Below are 22,445 nucleotides of genomic sequence, written 5' to 3' on the forward strand. Positions count from 1 at the left end.
AAAAACCGGCCAAATGTAGAGTTTTATTTACAGAGTAACGTACATACCGTAAATTGTAAATAAACCGATTTTTCACCAAAGTCCTAGATTTGTCTTGGTGAGATATCGTTATCATTATTAGGGGGGAAAGCACTGAAGGTGCTGAACCCTACTGTTATTCTACCTTTTCTTCTTCTTCTTCTGGTTAGGATGTCTACGGCAGCCCATTGAACCATTTGGTAAAAAGTTGTGAAATTTGGTACACTGATTGGGGAGGGTCTAAGGAGCATTCCGACCAAATTTTGGCCAAGTGCTACCGATGCTCTAGCGCCACCATCGGGGCGGATTTGGGCCTAATTTGGAAGTATATTTATGGTCATAACTTTTGAACCTTGTATCCAAAATGCACCCCATGGCGCACCCCATGACGCACCCCATGACGCACCCCATGACGTCAATTTCCGCCGAATTATATTTCCGCCATCTTGGATTTATTTGATTATAGTGTACAGAATCATCTTTCTCTGCTGGCTATCGTATATGCGTCGGTTTCTGTAGGTTATTGATTTAATTACCAGCGATTAGACAGAACAGGACGTCAACAAAGAGACGATTATCGTGTCGTTTGTGTTACCCTGAAATTCAAGGCCTTTGGGAAAAAAAAAAAAAAATAATAAATAAGGAATGAAATGAAAAGCAGCAGACCTCGATGAGCAACATGTGAATCAGTCGCACTAAATGGCGGATGATAGCTTTAATTATTAGCCGTGTTAGCCGAGGAGATCAGACCGTCGGGTCACGGTTGTCGTATGGAGTGTCATGGCTGTCGTACTGCTGTTTCTGGAGTCATGGAGTCATGTCACATGAGATTAAAAATCATTCGGACAGGGAGCCCTGAGGGAGATCGTTTCAGTTTGTGTGTGTGTGTGTGTGTGTGTGTGTGTGTGTGTGTGTGTGTTAGCCCACCTTCAGCTTGCTCTCTTTCTCCTTTGTGACCTTGGTGAGCAGCTTGGCTTTCTGCCGTGTGAGCGCTTCAATCAGGGCGTCACACTGTGCCACTAGACACGCTTCAAACTCCACGCCGTTCTCCTGTTAAACACACACACACACACACACACACACACACACACACACACTGAAACTATAGCTTACACGATAAAATAACTAACAGACAAGTTGATCCCAATATCAATATCCGCTCAAGGTCATTGTCATGTACAGATTTAATCCTGTGCATCAACCGTTTTCCGCCATCTTCCGGATCGAGGAGTTTATCTACTGTATAACTGCTACTGTTACACCCAATTATAAACAGTGTTAGCTAGCTAGTCAAGTGTTTCTCAAGCCAGACGTCTGGAATCTATGCAAATGAGAAGCGTAACCATGTGACCGATGGGATACTTGCACTCAGGACTATTCTGTTTCGAAATAGCGCAAACCACCCGCTAGCGATTATGAACGCGTGGTGAAGACGTTCCCGGATTCCGACGCTCTTCTGAAAGGAGCTCCTCCGTCTTCGCTCTGCTCTTCCTCCGCTCCTGCGCTTGGCGATCCGGTTCCCTCGCGTGCTTCCGCACTCAGCTTCTCCCACGCCCACGGGGAACGGGAAAAACAGCACCGCGTGGGAGGTTTGAAACACAGCCGATCATTCATAAAGCCGGAATGGACAGTGGATCCTGGTTCGGGGGTTGGAAACTTCAGCCTACGACTCCGACACACACACACACCTACACACACATGTTCAGGTCTGACACAGAGCGCTGAATGAGTCACTGGGTGAGTTGGAGAATCAGAGCTATATTAGGTGGAGAGGAAGAGGAGGTATGTACAGGATTGAAGGTTAGGAATGTAATGAAGATGTGTAGGGATTTCTGCATGAGTGTGTGTGTGTGTGTGAGAGAGAGAGAGAGAGCTAACTAACTATATTCAGTTAGGCTTTTATTTTTATTTACTTTCATTTTTATAGCTGTGTATAGGTTGTTTTTTTTTTTCCATCCCCTGCCTTGGACTTGCTAGCTGGCTAATGTTATGCTATGGTCTTTAAAAACCGAAGCTAGCTAACACTAGGACAGTTATTTGTAATGCTATGGCTGCTATGGCGCTAGGGGCAGTTAGTAAGCTAACTAACATCAGGGTAGTTGTTTAGCTAACTTTCAGGTCGAGCTAGCAGATATTACGGGAGCTTCTTCTTTTTTTTTTTTAGATTATTGTGTGATCGGAATTCGTAGCTAACATAAACGGACACCTAGCCTACGTTGTGTGATTACAAGTGTTCGCTAGCTAGCAAGATGCTAATTCAAACGCTTTACGACTACAGGATACAGCAGCCGCATACGGACTTCTGTAGCCGTATATGTTGAGCTGGTATGAGCAGAGAGAGAGAGAGAGAAGGAGAGGGAGAGTCCCACTAGACTGCAGTAGAAAGCTAATCACGGTGGCACTTTCAGCAAGCACGCTAACATGGATGTACAGACTCTCATACACACACTCTCGCTCTCGCTTGGACTAAAAATAAGCCAGACCACCTCTAATCCTGCCTGCTCCAGATACAACTAGCGTGCTTTCATGTGAAAGACTGGAGATGAAGATGGTGCGCTCCTTGCTCGCCTCGTACGGTGAAAGCCACGGTGCTAAACACGCGCGTGAGCTCCGTCTATCCATTCGAAAGTACCACAGGATACGCGCGGCAGCCCTCGCGTGTACAAGTGTAATCCAAAACGAGGCTTCGCTTGTTAAAATTGCACGGCCGTTTCCAAATCTATCGGCACCCTCGACAAAACCGAGCCGACGTGGATATGTGAAATGACATTAAGTCGTAATTGAATCTTACACATTTAGAACAACGACAAAAAACAAACGTATTTTACTGGACACAGAGGTACCGATGGAACAAACAATGAGGGGGGAAATACTGCTCTGAAACACACACTGCACAAGAGACAGCAATGAGACAAAGACAACACGGACACAGGACAGGTACACACAGTAGGTAAGAAACCAGTGAGTGGACTGGGGTGGAGACGAGACCGGGACGCAAGCATGTGGGAATGGGAACACGATGCACGTGGAGTTACCGTACAGAAACGTGCCGCTGCGGTGATTTCCGAGTAGTCAATCAAACCTGTACCTGGATCTGTTGGAGCAGGTTCTTCAGCTGCACCAGGAACTCCTTGGCATCCTTCGCTTTATCAGAGACGCCATTCAACGCCTGAGACAACTGGCACTGCAGATAACACACACACGAAATTATTGTTACACTCACACACTGTCTCAAACACATTCGGCGATAACAAGTCCGTGTATACGGGGCCCGTTTGTAGCGCTGCCGACGACGACTGGCCGCCGATCAAAGCTAACCTCGTTAGCTAGCGCACGACGGCTACACTGAAGAAGCTGATAGGAAAAAACTATATATATTACACATTTCAAATCAGACTCCAGCGTGCCATGACAAAGAGACGGAATGAGGAGAAATATCGGCGTCCGGAACGAACGAACGAACGAACGCCGGCGCATCCGGAGAGTCCATCGTGGCACTGAGCTCCACTAGATTCCTAAAAATCCCCCCATCTTACCCATTTCCCATTCCAGCCAACAGCGTCAATCCCAAAACCCTGAGATCGCCGAGCTGCGTCTGTCCGCTGGCACGCGCTCAGACAATCTTCTCTAGTCAGACTCCGGCGCCGAAACGATTCGTTTTTATAAATAAATAAATAAATAAACGTGTCACTAAAGAGCCCAATAGAGACCTCACGCCGAGTACGGCTTAAGCGTCCGATGACGGCTTTTCGTCCGCTTGGGTTTTTATTATTTTTTTCTCCGAATTTTTCATCGGCTTGTAAATAAACTCGAAGACCGAAATATAAGTAAGGAATAAAACACGACGGGTGGTTCCTGTTGCCTCCAGGAAGTTGATTATTTTCCAATAACCGCACATCGATTTGATTTAATCTTGCTACACCACGGCAATTTGTTAATAATTTCCGTTTACGTTCGCGATAATTTGGCAGACGCCCTCATCCGGAGCGACTTACATTTATCTCACTTATACAGCCGAGCGGTTGAGGGTTAAGGGCCTCGCTCAAGGGCCCAGCGGTGCTAGTGTGGCAGTCTCGGGACTTGAACTTCTGACCTTCTGATCAGTCTCCCAGAGCCTTTTAACGTCGGGTTACGTCCATGAAACGAGTTCGTTCCTGTGATTACTTAATGGACGGCAGGTATGAACAGCCGTTGCTTCAGTCCTGACGCTGGAGGGAGACTATTTCACGTGCTAAATGAACGTCTCCTCCTAGAAAACGTCCTCTGACCGATCAGAGGCGTGACTTCAACAACGCACGTAACGGAGACTTCTCTCCGTTCTCAAGTATAGTGAAACACGTTTTCAGACGCCAACCGTATCAATAACGAAGGAAGGAAGGGAACAGGCTAGCAGGCGTGGGTTTGCGTCCGTTGCTGTGGGTAGAAGTTGTGAGTGAACGTCTTCGACCTTTCGGATGATTTTTACCCAGCACTGCTCCCCGAGTCCTTACTGATAATAAATGATGATTGTTCATTCCTACCAGACCTTGGACCTAATCCATACTCACACACACACACACATTTTTCCCACCTGCTCCTTTTCCTTTGGGCCACCCAGCAATCAGCAGGATCTTAAACCAGTGCACACACACATTCAGACACACTCGTCCTCACTCCATTAACGTGCCATCTGCCTGGACAAGCTGTCCGGTCGGCTAACAGGACTGTGACGGATCGGATACGCCCGCTCGTGTCTCGTTTCTGCCACAGTGTGTGTGTGTGTGTGAGAGAGAGAGAGGGAGAGAGACACTCGGATGGGTCACTCTGCTGCGTGCAATCAAGCCCCGATTTCCCGTTTGTCAGGATTACAGTAGATGAGTGCGACTAATAAATGAGAAGAAAGACTGAGCCAAATTGAGATAAGTGACTGAGATATTCCCTGCACCACGTTCAAATATTTAACATTTCAAAAAAAATCTTCCACTCACATTAAAAAAGGCTATCTGCGCACAAGAACGATGGAATAAAAACGGTCGTTTTGTTCGAATTTCCGTGTTGCAAGGCGTGCGATTAGTACACCTGAAGTAACACTTACTCCAATATAAACCGACGATGAGTTAAGGCGTGTACTAATCACGCACTAATCCCTGAAGTAACGCTTACTCCAATATAAACCGACGATGAGTTAAGGCGTGTACTAATCACGCACTAATCCCTGAAGTAACGCTTACTCCAATATAAACCGACGATGAGTTAAGGCGTGTACTAATCACGCACTAATCCCTGAAGTAACGCTTACTCCAATATAAACCGACGATGAGTTAAGGCGTGTACTAATCACGCACTAATCCCTGAAGTAACGCTTACTCCAATATAAACCGACGATGAGTTAAGGCGTGTACTAATCACGCACTAATCCCTAATCCCTACTTAGTTCATGATTAGTACACGTTAGTCGTAATTATTCATGTACTGTTATTGCATATACTGCTCATGTGTATATATGTGTGTGTATTGTGCGCTCATGTTTATACATATTTCTTGTATATACTCTTTATATATCCCTGTATTGTTCTTCTTACTATCTCTTTTTTCTTCACCTGTCTTGCTACTGCTATGACGCCCTGACTTCTCCAACCGGGGATTAATAAAAAAAAAAAAAAACAAGCCTTACACAGTACAGACACTGTCATATAACCATATGTAAGATGTCATTGTTTTGTTATAATCTATACATTTCTGTGTGTTAGGGCAGCAGGGAAGGCAGTGTGACACCAGGGTCGCATATGGAAAACCGCCTGGCACATTTGGCACAACAGACTGGCACCGGACCGTATAATCCCCTCTGCGTTCGGAAATAACACCAGGAAAGGAATACTGTACTCTAAAGGCAGGAAAATGTGACTGAAAATAAAATAAATAAAACGCGTGAATAATTGTTTAAGCGTCCTACCAGATGTCTTGTATATTCCCTGAAAAATTTAGCCCAAGAGGAACTGCGGTTGAATCCGGTCCGCTTGGTGGCTCACGTATCTGTAATTTGTATTCAGATTCGCCGACTTTGTTCCAAAACGTTACATCGATATTTACACAAGGGACGTCCTGTTACGTCCGAGGTCTGAATATTAATACTCAAATACTCGAATCCTCGATTCTGAGGATAATGACTCATAAAAGTAGACACTCGGGCCTTTAAGAATTTGCCCCCGCCCCCCATACTGTTTCAGACCCCTCCCATTTCCCATCACCGTGCTCACCGGCGGAGCCACGATACTCTACACACAGAAACCCAACAGTGTCCTGACTCATCTTATACCAGACTTGCGGTGATACAAGGGTTCATTTGTTTATACGTCGATTTCCATGTCGCTGGTGGAATGGAACGCCAGCGTGCCGGAAGCGGAAAAGGGGGTAAGATAAAAATCGACGGATAATCGAAATAATGGCATTGAAATCGTTTGAGTATAACTTAAACAATGATTTGAGAATATCATACTGTAAAAGTGAAGAAAAAAAACAAAAAAAAAACGGAATTCCCCGGGAATAATAACGGCTCTAATCCGGGTCAAACCCGGATAGCGTGTCAAAGTAGATGAGTGTGTGTGTGTGAGTGATGCAGAGTTGTCTGGCTAATGAAACGAGGTGGCCTCTTTCATCCCGCTGAAAACACTCGGCGCCATTATCGTATTATGTACTTCAACAAAACAATGGCGTGATGAAGGAAACAGAGAGATGGTAGGAAAGAGAGATGAAGAGAGAGGACATGTACGGGGATATACTTGACATTTAGAGCTGATGGTTGGATGGGTTTCGCGGATAAGTGCGTGCGTGCGTGCGTGTGTGTGTGTGCTGATGAGAGGCTGGCTTTGGGTGTGTATGTGTACTGTGAACGTGTGTAATATAAAACAACACGAATATGTGCTGATGTAGGAGTGACCGTGATGAGGAGTCCTCAGGGAACACGGGCAGAGTGGCTGTGCGTAGTCTTACACACACACACAAACACAATACCCTCGACGCGTCCGGGGGGGGACGAAGCAAACGGTGTAGGCGCTGTAGAACGCAAACAAAACCGGTCCCAGAATTGAACCTTGAGGAACGCCTTTAGTAATTAGCAAAAAAAACTGGACTGGATATAACCGCACGGCCATTCCTTGCTGCGTCCGGGCCGCAGTTCTCAAAATGGGGTCTCCAGGGGTGCACGGTGTAGCCTATATCCAAAGAATGGTGGTGGAGATTGCAATCAGTACTAGTATCGTTTAGTTATCATAGTAGTAAGGGGGCTAATCGAGCGGTGTTTTCACACTCGGTCCGAACGCTCGAGTCTGAACTCAGGAATGATTCTGGACTTGTTTGGGGCATGGCTCATAATCCAACGGACCAAACCATGGACCAGATGGACCTCGTGATCCGTACAGGTTCACAAAACGGTAGGCACGATGCTCATGCTTTTATCGTGTTGTTTTGTTCAGGAGAACAACAGTGCTTTTGGGATGCATGTCATGTGACTGTGTAGCGAACAAGATCATACTCATCACCGTGCAGGTCGTTTCGATGTTCTCAGCGCTCCAGTCCTCAGAAAGTCTGGTTTGATATATCGATAAGACACACCATGTCCAAAACGACCCCTTTCCCCACCGTCACAAAACATGAACCAGGAAGTGACGTTACAAGTCGAACCAATCACGTGACCCGGAGCACGGACAGCTTCCACATCTGATGCAGGCCTACATCTGAATGAGGGGCAAGCTCAGAAATAACAAGCCCTAATAAATCGAATATTTGTCCCGACCAAAGACATGACAGTCCTGCCTTCTTGTTTTCTATTTTCCCACAGGACCGTCGACGTGAACGCTAGCACCGAGCGGAAGTACCCGCTTCCCCCGTCTTTCACGTCCTGCGTTCCTTCCCCCTTCTGCGTGCGCTGAGAACGTGTTACCCATATCGCTCAAGCGAGGGATCATAAATTGTAAATACTACAGCTAAAACGATCCGACATGCGGGTTGATATATCCTCCCGCTTACGCCCTGCCGGATTTCTCACTTCCTGTCTGCCCGACCCACCTCCCACCATCTCTCTTCCTCTCTCGTTCTTTCTTATTTGGGAATCTATCCCAGATCTAATGCCCTATAACTCTTTGGACTAATTATGACACGCACGGTCCAGCGTTTCGAAGTGCTTAAAGGCCCGGCGTCATCAAATATTCACGAGGTCCTTCCTTTCAGTAATGAATACAATATGTGAGAGACGGTAAAGCGCTTCACTGGGTAATACTCCGTTCTGTTCCCTTCGGCGTAATTTAAAAACTCGCCCTTATTCACTAGGCAGCTCTCGGGCTGAAGACGGGAGTCGGAACTGAAGGAAATGTCAGACTTATTCACCGACGCTGTGTGTTACACGCCATGGCGCTGTAAATAGCTCATCCTTCCAGCTTCCACTCTCGCATTCACCGCGTCGATTCCTTCCTGGAATTTCGACTTCGAACCTTCTGGCCTCGGTTGAAAATGAGTAAATCCCTGGGAATTTCTCCTCCAGGGAACTCAGGAGACACCCTGGAATTGCTGCCAACCCACACACTAGATAAGGACGTCTGCCAAATGCCGTAAAATGTCAACGGATCAATGAACGCGACGAGTGTACGTCGACAGCCTTCCAAATCCCAAGATCGGAACCTAACGGAGTCAGTTTTTTATTTTTATTTTTTTTTAATTTTCCTGAGTGAAAGAACAGAAGTGATTTTTACCTCACGTGAAAAGGCGCTAGAGTGAAACAGGAACTGCGGCGCGTCCTCGTTACTCTCGCGTCAGTAACGACGCTCACTATAGCGTGAGGCGGCGGAATGTAGGTTAATGTAGCTGAAAGCTCCTGCGTGTTCGTTCCATCCGAGTGCACTGAAGACATGCTCACGTTCTCTCCGTTTCTTCCACCCACTCGTTCTGTCTCGCCTTCCAGCAATAAATCACCAAGGAAACAGCGCCTCAGGAGCGAACGCGCAATGCTGTTACACCCCGCAGGAACGTGACTATTGTCCGAGATGGCCTGCGGAGGCAGGAGAAATCCCAAATCGACGATCACGCATTTGATATTTCAGCACGGCTCGGTTCGATTCTGGATCCTGATTGGTCAGACGGTGCCGATTACTCTTCTATAACAGGAGCTCATTTAGAACTCGCGCAGGGACCTGTACGGTCCACATAAACCGATTGTAACTGTTGATATAGCGTAAGGAGATGTTTATATTTAACGTTTACGGAAGGAGTCTCCAGTGTCAGGGAGTTTTCCGACCTGGGAAAGTCTTCAGGACAGACGAGTGTACTCTTTGTGGTTATATATATATATATATATATATATATATATATATATGTATATATATTCATGCCCTGATGGTCTTATATAAAGCGTGACCATGTTATAAGTATTCTGTCCTGGAATTTAAAACATACCCGACGTTAAGGTCTATGGAACAGGGCTACTAAGAGCAAGATTTGAACAGGAACCCGTGGGTCAGCAGCTACAGCAGTCACACGCCGTGTGCTCTCATCTCCGTCGTCTGTCCTGTAGGGGAGAACTTTGATGGGTTTACGCAGTGCACGCAAATCCACTAGCGTGTGCAGATCACACGCACAGCAGGAGAGCCGGATGTAGGCTGAATCACAGGCACACACACACACACACACACACACACAGCAACTCTCACTCCTCTTCCTCCACAAAACCGCTGACCTACTCCTACAGACGGCGATTACAAACGCAGCGTCTGCGTCAACTGAGTGACACGCACATAGAAAACACTTAGAGGTATCGCGTTTGTGTGTGCGTACGTGCGTGTGTGTGTGTGTGTGTGTGTGTGTGCATTTTAGAGGCTATAAAGTGATAGAGAGAGAGAGAGAGAGAGAGAGGAGGACAGAAATAGCCGACAGGAAGAAAGCGTGAACACGTGCGTGTTTAACGTGTCGAGCGAGCAATCCTAAACCAATGGCCGCACTCCGGTTCTAACCCGCCCTCGGTGTGCGACAAGTCAGATAGCGTTGGAGATGGGTGTGTTTGACTTTTTACCGAATTGCGATCGAGCTACTGATCGCACGAGAACTGTGTAGTAAGTGATAAATGACATCATAACTCACTAAGAGGATTAGAGATATTATCTCTCAGCCTGTGATATTCCTCATACTCTGGGAATATAAAACACCCACATTAATGACTGGCACGACGGTCCTGAGATCAGTCCACTACCCGCGTGACGATATCGCCCGGTGGTGATTAGTCTCAGTTGTCGAATTGTAGAACTGGACTACAGTGAGTAATTATTCACCTGGATTAAGTACGTTGTACCTAATAAAACGTCTAATACGTGCATGCGCACACATATACACACTTTTCTGATGGTGGTAGGATCAAGGATACACCTTTTGTACCTTTAAAATGGAAACGCGAACATAGTGTCTTCGAGCTATATCGAGTAATCGGACCTACTAAGAATTCTAATGGTTCCCAGTACAAATACCATTACAAACCATCAGCTGTTAAGCATCAAAACCATTACCATAACCATTATTGGTGTTTTAATGGTGTCCACTAGATATAACATGCCACGAATAGAAGGCAACAGATTACCAGTAGAGATACACAGGGACCATTAGAGATTCCATTAAAACCATTATAAATTCTATGAGGGTTTTTTTTTTTTCTTAAAGGTTTAAGGGGAAAATAAAAAAGATAAAAGGTGAGTAGATTTAGATATGAGAACGCGAAATTTTGGAGTGATGTTGAAATAATCTGACCTTGTGCTGCTTCCACATGGCGGCTGTGGGTTTGACGTCGTGCTTTCCGTGCTTGCTGTCCTCCATGCAGAGGAAGCACACGGGGATCTTGCAGGTGACGCAGTACGCGGTGTAGGTCTGCGCGTCGTGCTCGGCGCACGCGGCGGCCGCGGGGGAGGGTGATTGGGCTCCGGCGCCGGCGGTGCGCGCGACGGCTCCGGTGGCGGGCGACACGAGCCGGTGCTTGGCGAGGGGCCCGCGTGCGGGGTGGCAGCGCTGCTGGCACGGCGCGCAGTACATCACGTCGCACTGCTCGCACATGACCGTGGCGTCGGCCGGGTTGTGGTCGCACAGCTGGCACTTGGCGGGGGTCGCGCGGCACCGGGCCACCACGGCCTCGAGCAGGCGGTTGCGCGGGAAGCCGCGGAGGCCGCGCTCGTCCAGCGACGCGCTGCGGTGGCACAGCGGGCACGTCACGGAGCGGTGGCGGTGGGTCGACGGAAGCGCCAGCGCCGGCGGGAACACGCGCACGCCGTTCGGCGACTTGGCGCACGGCGTGTACGAACCGTAACCGCTGTCCGTCTCGCTCATTTTGTCCGCGTCCGCGTAGTCGTAGTCCGAGCCGGCCGACGCGCGGCTCGGTGGCGGAGGAGGCTCACCATCCGGGGTCTGCACCGTGATGTTCCGCGCGCACGCCAAGCACACGTTGTGCGAGCACGGCAAAATAATCGGCTCCTTGAAGAAGGACCCGCATACTGGACATTTCAACTCATCGTCCATGGCGTCCATAAAACAACAACAACAACAACAACAACAACAACACACACTCACACACACATACTCTCACACACACTCACACACACAGCACTCTGATGAGGACGAATACCGACAAGCAAACAGCACCACCAGACCCGGACAGCTCCCTGATCACCTCTCTCTCTCTCACTCTCTCCCTCTCTCTCTCTCTGCGCATGCGCACCTCTCCCCTCCTCCCCCAGACGCACAGATCCCTGGCTGTTCGACCACAACCTGCTCGATGACTTTCTCATACAAAACTACAAATCCCAAATTAATCCACAGAATTAATTCACTCCTATGCCGATGGAGAGGGAAAAAAATCTATTATCTCACCCCATCCGAATAAGGGTCAGGTTAGAAAAAAAAAAAAAAAAACCTCATTTGCAATTGAAATAAATGGCTGCTCTTTCAGGCGTGTAAGCTGTGATGTGATGTGATGGCATTTCCACTGGTTAGTATTCAAGGAGCGTTGCTCAATCCGACCAAACAGAGACTCCAAAAAAGAACCAAAAAAACAACCCTATAAATAATAAGAGGTAGCAATCCTGTGTTCCTCGTTAATTAATACAATATCATTTAATCTACCGGGCGACTACGGAGAGTAAATTATAGCCCGTGTAATTAGGAATGAAGTGTGAAGGGAAATCTTCCCTCAGTCCACGATTAACGTGAATTCATTTCCGTTCCTTTACTTATTTCACGTAATATATTTAAAAGCGACGCTGTTTGTTTGTTTGCGCATTAATATCGCAGCTACATAAATAAGCAGCCTACATGCGTCACTAGAAGGGTGGAAAGTGTTTCATTTCTCCTCCTGCGCAGAAACAAATCAGGGCTCGGTCTTCTCTATCCGAAGCCTTCGCTTCCGTCGCTTCGGCGGGATTATCCGTCTCGGGCGCTTCAGAAACAAAGTAAGGTTCTATGATAAGAGTGATGCTAGGAGAACCTTTTCCAGTCCTACAAAGAACTTTATAGGGTTCACTTTAACCCGTTAAGGCAGGGGTTCCCAAACTTTTCCAGGGCAAGGCCCCCCAAATGGCATTAACATTTGAACGAGGCCCCCCCTTTTGCAAGATGTCTTTAAAACACATTAAAAATACAGACTTCTGAATATATCCAACTTTTTTTTTAAAATTAATAATTACATCTTACACCTTTACATTACATTACATTAGGAATTGATTGTGTGTGTGTGTGGTTGTCTGAGAGTGAGAAAGAGAAAACATACTAGTGGGAGGGATGGGCACAACAAATTGTTGAGGCCCCCTGGGCGCCCCCTGGTGGACCCCAAGGGGGCCGCAGCCCCCACTTTGAAAACCACTGCGTTAAGGGATGATTTTATTTATATGTATATATATATACTGTTCTGAAGAACCTATAATATACCATAAAGAACTTCTTTAATCTCCGCAGAACCATACAGCTCGGCTCAAGAACCATGTACGATGAAAAAAATAGTTCTTGACATGAAGAAGGTTCTTTGCAGGATCTACGGTGACATTCATATGGATGATTTATTTATTTTTCCTTCCACACAATTTGTTTTGATCTGAGATTCAGTATATTAGTAGTTCTGGTGTTGTTTCGGAATATTCCATATATTATTAATAAGAATATATTCTTATATACCCCCCCCCCCCCCCCTCCACCATCACGTCTAAGAAAATATTTTATACAAGAAAAATTCTCAGAATGAATTCACTGGACATTTATTCATTTATTTTTGCTTTCAGTTTCATTTCTCACGTCCAACTGAACATTTTTACCAATGAATTTATTAGAGATTCGTAAAAACAGGACGAAAAAGGCGTATATTTCTTTTATTCATTCTTTTCGTTTGTGTTGCACGTAATTGATATTCGGTTATATCGTAGATAAAACAGAAAGAAAAAGAGAGAAAAAAAATCACAGGTATCGTATTTAAAGTGATTTGAAGTAATAAAATCTCCAGATTAGGAGTGAAATGAGATCATAAAAGGAGTTGTTGAGTCTTAGTGTGTAAATTTTAGCAAATGAAATGCACGTAAAGTGTGTGTGTGTGTGTGTGAGTGCTTTAGTAGTCGTGCTGAGTCCTGAGCGGGTCACACCAGAGACGTCGTGCTCTCCGGATTGACCCGGACCGAGCGTGAGCTCTTCCTCAGGTCCTGGAGCTGCTTGGCCGGTTTGCCAACTCCTTCCTCGAACCTGCGCTCCACCACGGGAAGCACGGTCTCGTGTAGGAACGCGGCGTTCTGCAGGATGAAGGACTTCTTCTCGGAGTCCTGCTCGCAGCGCAGGCTGTAGTCGACGTGCTGCACGGCGACCAGGATGATCTCCCTGAGGCTCTCGAGGAACACCATGTGCAGCTCGGGGAAGTAAAGTTTCAGCCCTTCCTCCAGGAACGCCATCATCTGCTTGGTGAAGGCCACGACGGTGTAGCTGAGGTTCACCCAGCAGTCGTCGCCCGTGTACTGGTTGAAGGTGCCGATGCCGCAGCTCTGCATCTCGTCCTTGAGCTTGGCCAGAGCTTCGGGGGTCATCAGGTTCATTCTTCGCCACATCTCCTCGGAGTTGCGGTGCTTGGTGGCTTCGATGATGACGTCTTTCTGGCTTTGCAGAGCCGCCTTGATGTCCTTGACCAGCAGCGACTGCAGGATGAACGTCAGGTCCAAGCCGATGTCGCTCAGCTGCCTGCAGTGCTCGCCGGCCAGCTTGACGCACTCGGCGGCTGTAGACAAGCTCTCTTTGCTGTCGAACACCTGCTTGCTGAAGGTGTCGGCGAACATGAGCATGGCAGAGCGAGACCACACCACGAAGGCCGAGTAGCAACCCGTGTCGCCTGCGAAGTCGGTCTCGAACTCTCGAGCCGTCTCTAGCAAGCCGGTGAAGAAGACGTTGCATAGCTTCTGGACGTACAGCAAGGTAGCGCCTTCGATGCGCAGCTGCCGGATGGCCGTGTGGACCGCGGCAGCGCGGTTCTTCAAGAACAGATCGCAGGCTTTGGTGGACTGGCCCAGCCGGATGAGCTGCGAGACAGCGCGGCGAGTCGCTTTAGGTCCGCCACGCAGCGACCGATCGGGCGACAACTCGAACACCAAGACCTCCGTCAGCTGCCGCACGCGCTCGTCCACTTTCCCCCTGAGCTCTTTGACCCTCGGGGTCACCGGCTGATCCTTCAGATACTCGTTCAGCTTCTGCAAAAGGTCCACGGCACCCTCGAAATCCCTCTGCGCGATGCAAACATCGAGGTCCTCCGGAAGCTCCTGGATCCACTCCGGACTCAAGTCCACCATCTCCTCGGCGTCCGAAGGCTCCTCTTCCTCAAACGGATTGGTGGAGACCTCAGCTCTGACCGGCGACTTGGGGACCTCCTCTTCTTTCTTGTTCCGGTCTTTGACTTTGGTTTTCTTGGTCTCGTCCAGGATCTCCAGCCACTCTTTCTTGATCTTGCTGTTTTCCGCCTGGAAAATGCGGCTGTCCGGGAACATCAGGATCTTAAACATGTCCTTCATGGGAGGGTTGTCCTTCACGTTAACGACGGCGAAGCTCTCCAGGTCGTACAGCGCGTTGTATTTGTACTTGATCGTGCCGCGTCTGTTGGCGAGCCACGTCGCGACCAGCAGGCAGTCGTTCATCAGAAAGGCGTGCACCTTCTGTATCTGAGACATGTTGTCCACGTCGTATTCGAACAGATCGCCGTTGTAGACCAGATACCGGCCCGGCGTCTCCATGATGTTCTTGCAGCCTTCCACTTTCTCCAGCAGTGTCGTCAGGGTTCTCTGCTTCACCTCCTCGGTCTCCTTGGGGAACGCCGTTAGCATTTCTTTGGCAGCTTCGTCCTTGTCTGTTGACAGCAGCGCCTGGGTGATGCTCTCCATGATGCTCTTCTGCTCAGTCAGGATGTGACTCAGCTGGTACATCTCACTCTCCAGATAGGAAATCTCCTTCGCCGTCTCGATGAACTGCCTGTAATTCTTGTAAACGTTCTTCTTCAGGTTCTGCGCGGTCTCGTCGGCTAGAGTTTGTATCTTCTGACGGTGCTCTTGCAAATCTCTGTCTCCGTCAGACTGCTGAGAGAGCTGCTTCACGTAATTCTGCGGCTCAAAATTAGCCGACTCTAACTGTTTGCGCAGCCGATTTCCGGTGTCCGCCATTTTAACGTCAATTTCCGTAACTATATAGTCGAAGACGGCAGTTATTTGGTCAAAATAAGGCTTGTTATTTTCATTCTGCAGCGACTCTCCCTCATCCGGAAACGAGCGAGTCGACTACTGATTACGTCAGAGCACCGGGCGGTCAATAAAAAAAAATAAAAAAAAAAAAATAGGTGGCCAACCGTAAATCTGCACGGAAATTATGAAAAATGAACAAGACTATAAACAACAACTACTTTATTATATATATATATATTTTTTTTTAAAAAAAAAGACGTATGTATGTGTGTATAATGTCTACTTGGTATAGTTGTCATCATCTTTATAATTTTTTTTTTTTTTTTTTTTTTACAGTTTTCGTAAAGCAAAGCAAAAAAAAGAACCTTTGCAACAAAAAAGTATAACAGCGTACAAAATAAAATAAACGCTGCTTTATTATGATATTTTATTGTAGGATAACATACATATTAAAACAACAAGATTGCACATAAAAGCGAAACGTATAAAAAATAACTCTCAATGCGTTGGAATCCCGTGTAACTACTTGCTCGGCCAACATCTTAACCATCTTTCAGGTTGTGTTCCAAATAGCGTCCTAGTCCCTCCGTTCCCTCTCTAAGTCTGCACTTGGTGTGACGCCGCCGTAGTGTGAGCCCTCGAGTCGTCGAGTTTGAACGACGAACGTTTGGAACACAAGCAGGAAGAGTGAACGTTAAGCAGTTAGCTTTTTAAAAAATAGGTCAATAAATTCGAATTTCTAAACAAGTTTTGAACGCATAATGGTTCGTTTATGATTAGGTAAAGTGTTCGTTTTAATTAGTTCATTTTTAAGTTAGGTAATGAGTAAATATGAGGCTAGAGCGGTTTAAATGAAAGGAGGGGCGGAAAGGATAACTAGCTAATATAGCTATTTAGTAAACAAAACAGCAGGTAAAATGGCGGATGGGGATTTCTTGCTGGCTCTGCAGCTGCAGGAACAGTTTGATAACGAGGTTCCGGCTTCTGTATGGAGCGACGACACTAGTGACGGCTATCCCCTGAGCAAAAAGCGGAAAGTGGATTCGTCTGAATGGAGTGTGGTGTCGTATAACCGGCCTGTCCAGCCCGAAAGGCCGCTGTCTATAGTGGACGAGTCGTGGGAGATGCTGGACCCGAATCCAGATGTTCGAGCCATGTTCCTGCAGTTCAACGACTTGTTCTTCTGGGGGAAACTCAGCGGGGTGGAGGTCAGATGGAGCCCTAGGATGACACTGTAAGTTCTAGAGCAAGGGTTCTCAAATCTGGTTCTCCTAGAACATCAGTCTGGTTTTGTATGTAAATTGGTCACCTTCTGCCCAATGATCATGTCATATCTGATGGATCCAGGTGTGCCGGCGTGTGCTCTTACGAAGGCAGAGGAGGTCTGTGTTCGATCCGTCTCAGCGAACCTCTCCTAAAACTCAGACCTCGTAAAGACCTGGTCGAGGTAAGTCCCCGAATACGGACGTGACCACGTGATCATCCGTTATCATGTTCTCACCAGCGCTCGTCCTTGTCTTATCCTCAGACGCTCCTGCACGAGATGATCCACGCCCTGCTGTTCGTCACGCAGAACAACCGAGACCGGGACGGGCACGGGCCGGAGTTCTGCAAACACATGAACCGAATAAATCAAGCCAGCGGAACGAAAATCTCCGTAAGAGTTTATTTACTGACGCGACCCGTTCGCTGTCTGCGTGACACCGTGACCCTACAGGACCTTCTGGAACTATTGGAACGCCAAGTCCAATCCATTTGATTCACCAAAAACATTTGGGTTTGAGATCACGACATGAAACGTAGCGCTGTTTGTACCGGACGATGATTTTTAGGCGAGCAAAAATACTGCAACGCGTCACTGAGAGGCGTTTCTCTTTACCAGGTGTGTCCGGTTTGATCGATTGTTTAAACAGTAAATAGCTCCGAACATCTACTCTAGGTTTCCGCTTTCCGTTTCACCTGTGCATTTGGTGTTAAAAAGGATAAACCAACATGAAGACCAGAGAGCTGTCCATGGGAGAAAAGTTATAACCAAATGTTAAGCGTTGTTTATCTTATCAAGACTTCACCGTTCCTATACTTTTGCACAACGATTAAAAAAAAAACGGTTTTATGTCGTTTAACACATCTAGGGGGGAAAAAGCAGAGATCCTGCTCTCTTTTGATCTCAAACGCCAATGTCAAACGGAGTGGCATTGCCGTTCCAGTAGTTTCGGAGTCATCACCTCAATCACGCCACGTGTCTTGTATCCTTTTCTATCAGGTTTATCACTCCTTCCACGACGAGGTGGACGTGTACCGGCAGCACTGGTGGCGCTGTGACGGCCCGTGTCGGACCCGCAAGCCGTTCTTCGGCTACGTGAAGAGGGCGATGAACCGGGCGCCGTCGGCCAGAGACCCGTGGTGGGAGGACCACCGGAGAACGTGCGGAGGAACGTACACCAAGATCAAAGAGCCGGAGAATTATGGGAAGAAAGGGAAAAGCGAGGAGAAGAAGGACAAGAATGCCTCGAAGAAGCCTGGGGACAAAATAAAACCAGGTAGGATATATAATATATATGTAGAGTATATGGATACTACTGTTTGGGCTTGAAAATTTAAAAAAATAAAAAAGAAAAGCTAGACAGGCCACGCCCACAAGCGACAACAGTAGACTTGTTAGTGTGTATGTAGAATGAAGTAACGCGAAAGTAACGCAAAAAAAATAAAAAATGTATACTCATCAAGCGTGTAAAGAACCACGCTCTACACTGGTAAATAATGTTCTGATGAACAGTAAAAACTATATTCTGTCCTCGCTCAGGTTCTCAGGACATCAGGAACGTCATCCCATTCAGCGGTAGGGGAATCGTTCTCGGTGGGAGCACACAGCCGTCAGCATTCATACAGAAACCAGCCAAAATCCAAAGCCCCTCCCACTCGCCGAAACCTCTACAGGAACCCGCTCGAACCTCAGCGGCCGATCACCTCAGATCACCCTACAGCGTCACCACCGCTCTTCCGAAAAGGTCCGTCAGCAACCACAAAGCCTTCGTCAACATCAACGGCTCTCCCGTGAGAGTCACCAAAGCCAATGGCAGCTTGGCGAGCCCGAAACAGAGGACGGTGCGGGATCTCTTCCAGAACGCAATCCCGAAATCTCCCGAGAAAACGAATCCGTTCGAACCGAAGCAAGATTCAGATAGTGCCTTAAATCGAAACTCTGCTAAAACTAGCCTGGTCAGTAAGAGTGCCGCGAGTACCTCTGGTTCTGCAGGGTCGCCCCTTTCTAAATACTTTGGTAGCGCTAAGAGTACCGGAACCGGAATTCCGGGTCAGATCAAAGGACAAGAAAACGGCGTTCCAGGTTTCGCTTCAGGGCGCTCCGAAAGCCACGGGAGTTCCGCAACCGGAATCTCGGTTTCTGGTTCTGCAACTCGGATCAAACCTGGAAACGGCGTTCCGAGTTCCGATTTCAAATACGTCGGAAGTCCGAAAAGTTCCGGAACCGGAATGCCGCCTTCCAGTTCTACCAGCATTCCTCCAAGTTCCAGTTCAACACACTCGGAAAGCCAAAGACGTTCAAGCACGAGTTCCACCGACTTCGGTAGCAGGGTTCCCCGTTGCAGTTTAACACGCTTCGGAAGCCAGGAAGATCCTGGAACTGGAATTCCAGGTTCTAGTTCTGGAAGTCTCATCAAATCCGAATCCGGCGTTCCAAAATCCAATTCAAGTCAGAAAAGTTCCGGAACTGGAACGTCAGGTGCAGGTTCTTCCAGCTTTCGAAGCGGCGCTCCAAGCTCCAATCTCAAACACTTCGGAAGCCAGAGGAGTTCTGGAACTGGAGCTCCTTCCAGCGCCCCAAGCTCCAAGTCGAGGCTCTCGGGAACTCCGGAGAAATCCGGGGCGTTTATTCCGGCGTCCGCCTCCACAAGCCCTCACAAATCAGGCACTGCTACTGGAGGGAGGAAAAGATGGCGGGAAGATGGGAATTCTACACACATCTTCGATTACTTCCAACGACTCAGCCACTCGTCTGCATCTTCCTCCTCGCCCTCCTCATTCTCCAGAGAGCATAGAGAGGAGGGAACCGGTGCTGAAGTGCCCTCTGCTGGGACATCAGGAGTGGGTAGTACCCTCCTCAGCTCTATTGCCCTCACTGTAACCTGCCCCGTGTGCCAGAGCAAAGTGCTGGAGTCCCAAATTAACCAGCATCTAGACTCCTGTCTCATGTGATGAATGTTTAGAGTGTGTGTGTGTGTGTGTGTGTGTGTGTGTGTGTGTTTTAACAAAGATCCTGATTTTGACATCCTGGCTCAACAAGGGGCGGGGTTTAGGCCAAGTTACAGAATTTGATGTGTAGCCTAACGAGTGTACATATCGACGGTCAAGTTCTACGATTGGCCGATTACGTTGCACTCAAGCTCCGCCCCTTCGACTCACAAAATCAGGACGTTCTAAAGACTCATATTAAGGGAACGATAGCAACCTCATTTTTTTTCTTTTAGCGCTCGATCGATGAGGATGGGTGAAGTTTTAACAAAGTGTGTGTGTGTGTGGTAACACACTCAAGAATGCTGTATGTTTGGATAAACAGAGACATCAATCTCAGGTACAACTTTAAGTTATCTTGGGAAGACTAGTTTTATTGAAAAACTGACATTCCATTTGAATTGGCGTGAATTTGATTCTTTTAATAAACGAACCAGAAAGCAAAAAAAAAAAAGAATTGTCTGAGGGCGTGTAGGGCTGAAAACATCCTCGTAAAACTATTCGGTTGGTCAGAACGTAAAAAAAATATATATATATACATATATAATGTAAATGTAATGTAGTGAATCGTTTCCTACAGTCGAGTCGATTCAGAGTCGAATCGCTTTCTCGCTGCAGTAGAGTTCACCTGAGTGTGTGTTCCATCTTTTAAAATGCTGCAGATGTAACAAGACCTTTTTTGCCCCAGAGAGCAGCATCATCATCATCATCATCATCATCACAGTGTCCTGATTGGTCAACATTGCTGTGATTGACAGCGCCGAGTCATTCGTGTCCTTGGACGTATTTACGGCTCGTCAGCGTTATCGGATTCCGTACGTTCCGTACGCAGGGTCAGACTGGAGCCCGGATATTTCCGGATCGTCGTCAATATCTCCTCCACGTGCCGTCAGCGCAGTCAGGGCTGTACTACACATCACATCCCATCACGACGCAGCTTCTTTTCACCTCATCATCACGTCTTCTTAATCGATAACGCTGTGAATCGGAGAAGAAAATGACTCAGGTGTGATTCATGTGGTTCATGTGGTTCATGACTCATAACGGAGACTGTTTTCCAGGTGGTTTTAGTGTTAAGAAATCTTGTTGCACAACGCAAGAGCTGTGGATTAAGATGTTCTGACGATGTTGTTGCCAGATCCGTGATAATAGGTTGTAACGTGCAGCAGTTGAAGTCCGGATGCAATGCTGCTAAGTATTATGTTTTTTGTTTGTTTGTTTTTTTTACAACAGTTTTAACAGCTACTCTAAATCATAAACGTTATAATTTATAAGGCGAGTCACGTTTCTTTACTGTTTTTAGATTTTTTTGTATCAAGTTCATGTTTGAATAAATAGAACTCTAATCCCTAATCTCGATCTCATTTTTTATTGTATGAGTGAAAATTGTTTGTAAGGGGGGGTTTTACGAGTGAGAAGAAAGTCGATTTGCCCGGCGTAGAGACACGAGTCGAACGATCGCTGCCGGAAAAGCTCCGCGTTTCACAATCCCGATTCTGACTCGTCGGGCGACGAATTAGACTAGATGTAAAGATTACGTTTTGTAGGATTACGGGAAATGGCGTCGCCCGTACTCCGATATCTAGTCGAGTCCAAGCAGCGTCTCGTTCAGTGTCATGCTGCGTTTTCGAATCAGCTTTAAACGGAGTTAATACGTTATGGCATTAAAGAGAGTGCAGATTTAATGGGTTTCTCAATGAGTATCCCATTTCAGCTCGAGGCTGTGGTAGAAACTCGGGCATCTGCGTGATTCCGGTCTTCGTCCCCGCCGCATTGTCTGTGATGTTGTCTTTGTGATCATACACATGCTTCTGGAAGCGAGCATGCGGCCTCGACTCGCCCTAACAATCAGCGTGTGTCGTTCCACGCTTTAGTGTTCCTCTGGGTTTTAACAATGCCCGGATCCGGCAGCTGTGTGTGTGCGTGCATGGGTGGGTGGTATGTCATTGTGTCGGCCACATGGCTCTGGAGACGGTGTTTTGTCTCACCCGGCCATCTGTTCACTCCCACTCCCCCGACCTCAAACCCTGTAAGATCCCAGAGCTATAAGAGTCAAGGCCGTAACAGCTGACTTCATTCCTGCTGCACGTTTTAATCAGCACCGACACTGTAGAAGGCTGGGGATGGGCGAAATGACATTTAACAACATCCATCATTAGTGACTGTTGTTTTTTCACCATATATCAGAAGAACGATACGTTTAGAGATCTTCTTTAAAGGTATTTTACTAGAAAAACAGGGACAATTAAACAATTTGCAACTAAAATAGTTTACTGTAAGACTACAGTCTTGTTATTTCAGGAAGACTTCTCTCGAGTGCAAATAAGTTATTTTCTCAGGCAAACCTTTATTATTATTTTTACAATGGAAAATCTAAAGACAACATATATTTCCTTTGTAATACTTTTGTTTATGATATTTCTAATATTAAAATCAATATATTCCTTATAGCGGGAAACAAGGCCTAATCTTGAGATTTGGTAGTTT

At 47.0% G+C, this 22,445-nt stretch overlaps 3 protein-coding genes across 5 annotated transcripts in view; 1 reads left to right on the forward strand and 2 right to left on the reverse strand.

Annotated features, from left to right (window-relative positions):
- LOC108260718 (E3 ubiquitin-protein ligase TRIM9) overlaps positions 1 to 11,738 on the reverse strand; it is a 22,476-nt gene extending 10,738 nt beyond the window's left edge. For all 3 annotated transcript variants that reach the window (XM_017461208.3, XM_017461198.3, XM_017461189.3), the window contains exons 1-3: positions 10,780 to 11,738; positions 3,107 to 3,202; positions 946 to 1,068 (exon numbers count right to left, since the gene is read on the reverse strand). In XM_017461208.3, the coding sequence (XP_017316697.1) occupies positions 946 to 1,068; positions 3,107 to 3,202; positions 10,780 to 11,547 (987 nt within the window). In that variant the 5' untranslated portion in view covers positions 11,548 to 11,738. The remainder of the gene's footprint in view (positions 1 to 945; positions 1,069 to 3,106; positions 3,203 to 10,779) is intronic.
- Positions 11,739 to 13,253: 1,515 nt separating this feature from the next.
- exoc8 (exocyst complex component 8) lies at positions 13,254 to 15,824 on the reverse strand. The gene has a single exon (XM_017461312.3). The coding sequence runs from the start codon at positions 15,687 to 15,689 to the stop codon at positions 13,638 to 13,640; it is 2,052 nt and encodes a 683-aa protein (XP_017316801.1). The 5' UTR covers positions 15,690 to 15,824; the 3' UTR covers positions 13,254 to 13,637.
- A 318-nt stretch (positions 15,825 to 16,142) lies between these two features.
- Positions 16,143 to 21,311, forward strand: sprtn (SprT-like N-terminal domain). Its single transcript, XM_017461326.3, has 5 exons — positions 16,143 to 16,941; positions 17,055 to 17,154; positions 17,236 to 17,364; positions 17,971 to 18,247; positions 18,511 to 21,311. Exons 1-5 carry the CDS (start codon positions 16,625 to 16,627, stop codon positions 19,920 to 19,922), a joined length of 2,235 nt encoding a protein of 744 aa, XP_017316815.2. The 5' UTR covers positions 16,143 to 16,624; the 3' UTR covers positions 19,923 to 21,311.
- The last annotated feature ends 1,134 nt before the right edge of the window (positions 21,312 to 22,445 follow it).

This window comes from Ictalurus punctatus, chromosome 2 (assembly GCF_001660625.3).
Source record: "Ictalurus punctatus breed USDA103 chromosome 2, Coco_2.0, whole genome shotgun sequence".
NCBI classification, from domain to species: Eukaryota; Metazoa; Chordata; class Actinopteri; order Siluriformes; family Ictaluridae; genus Ictalurus; species Ictalurus punctatus.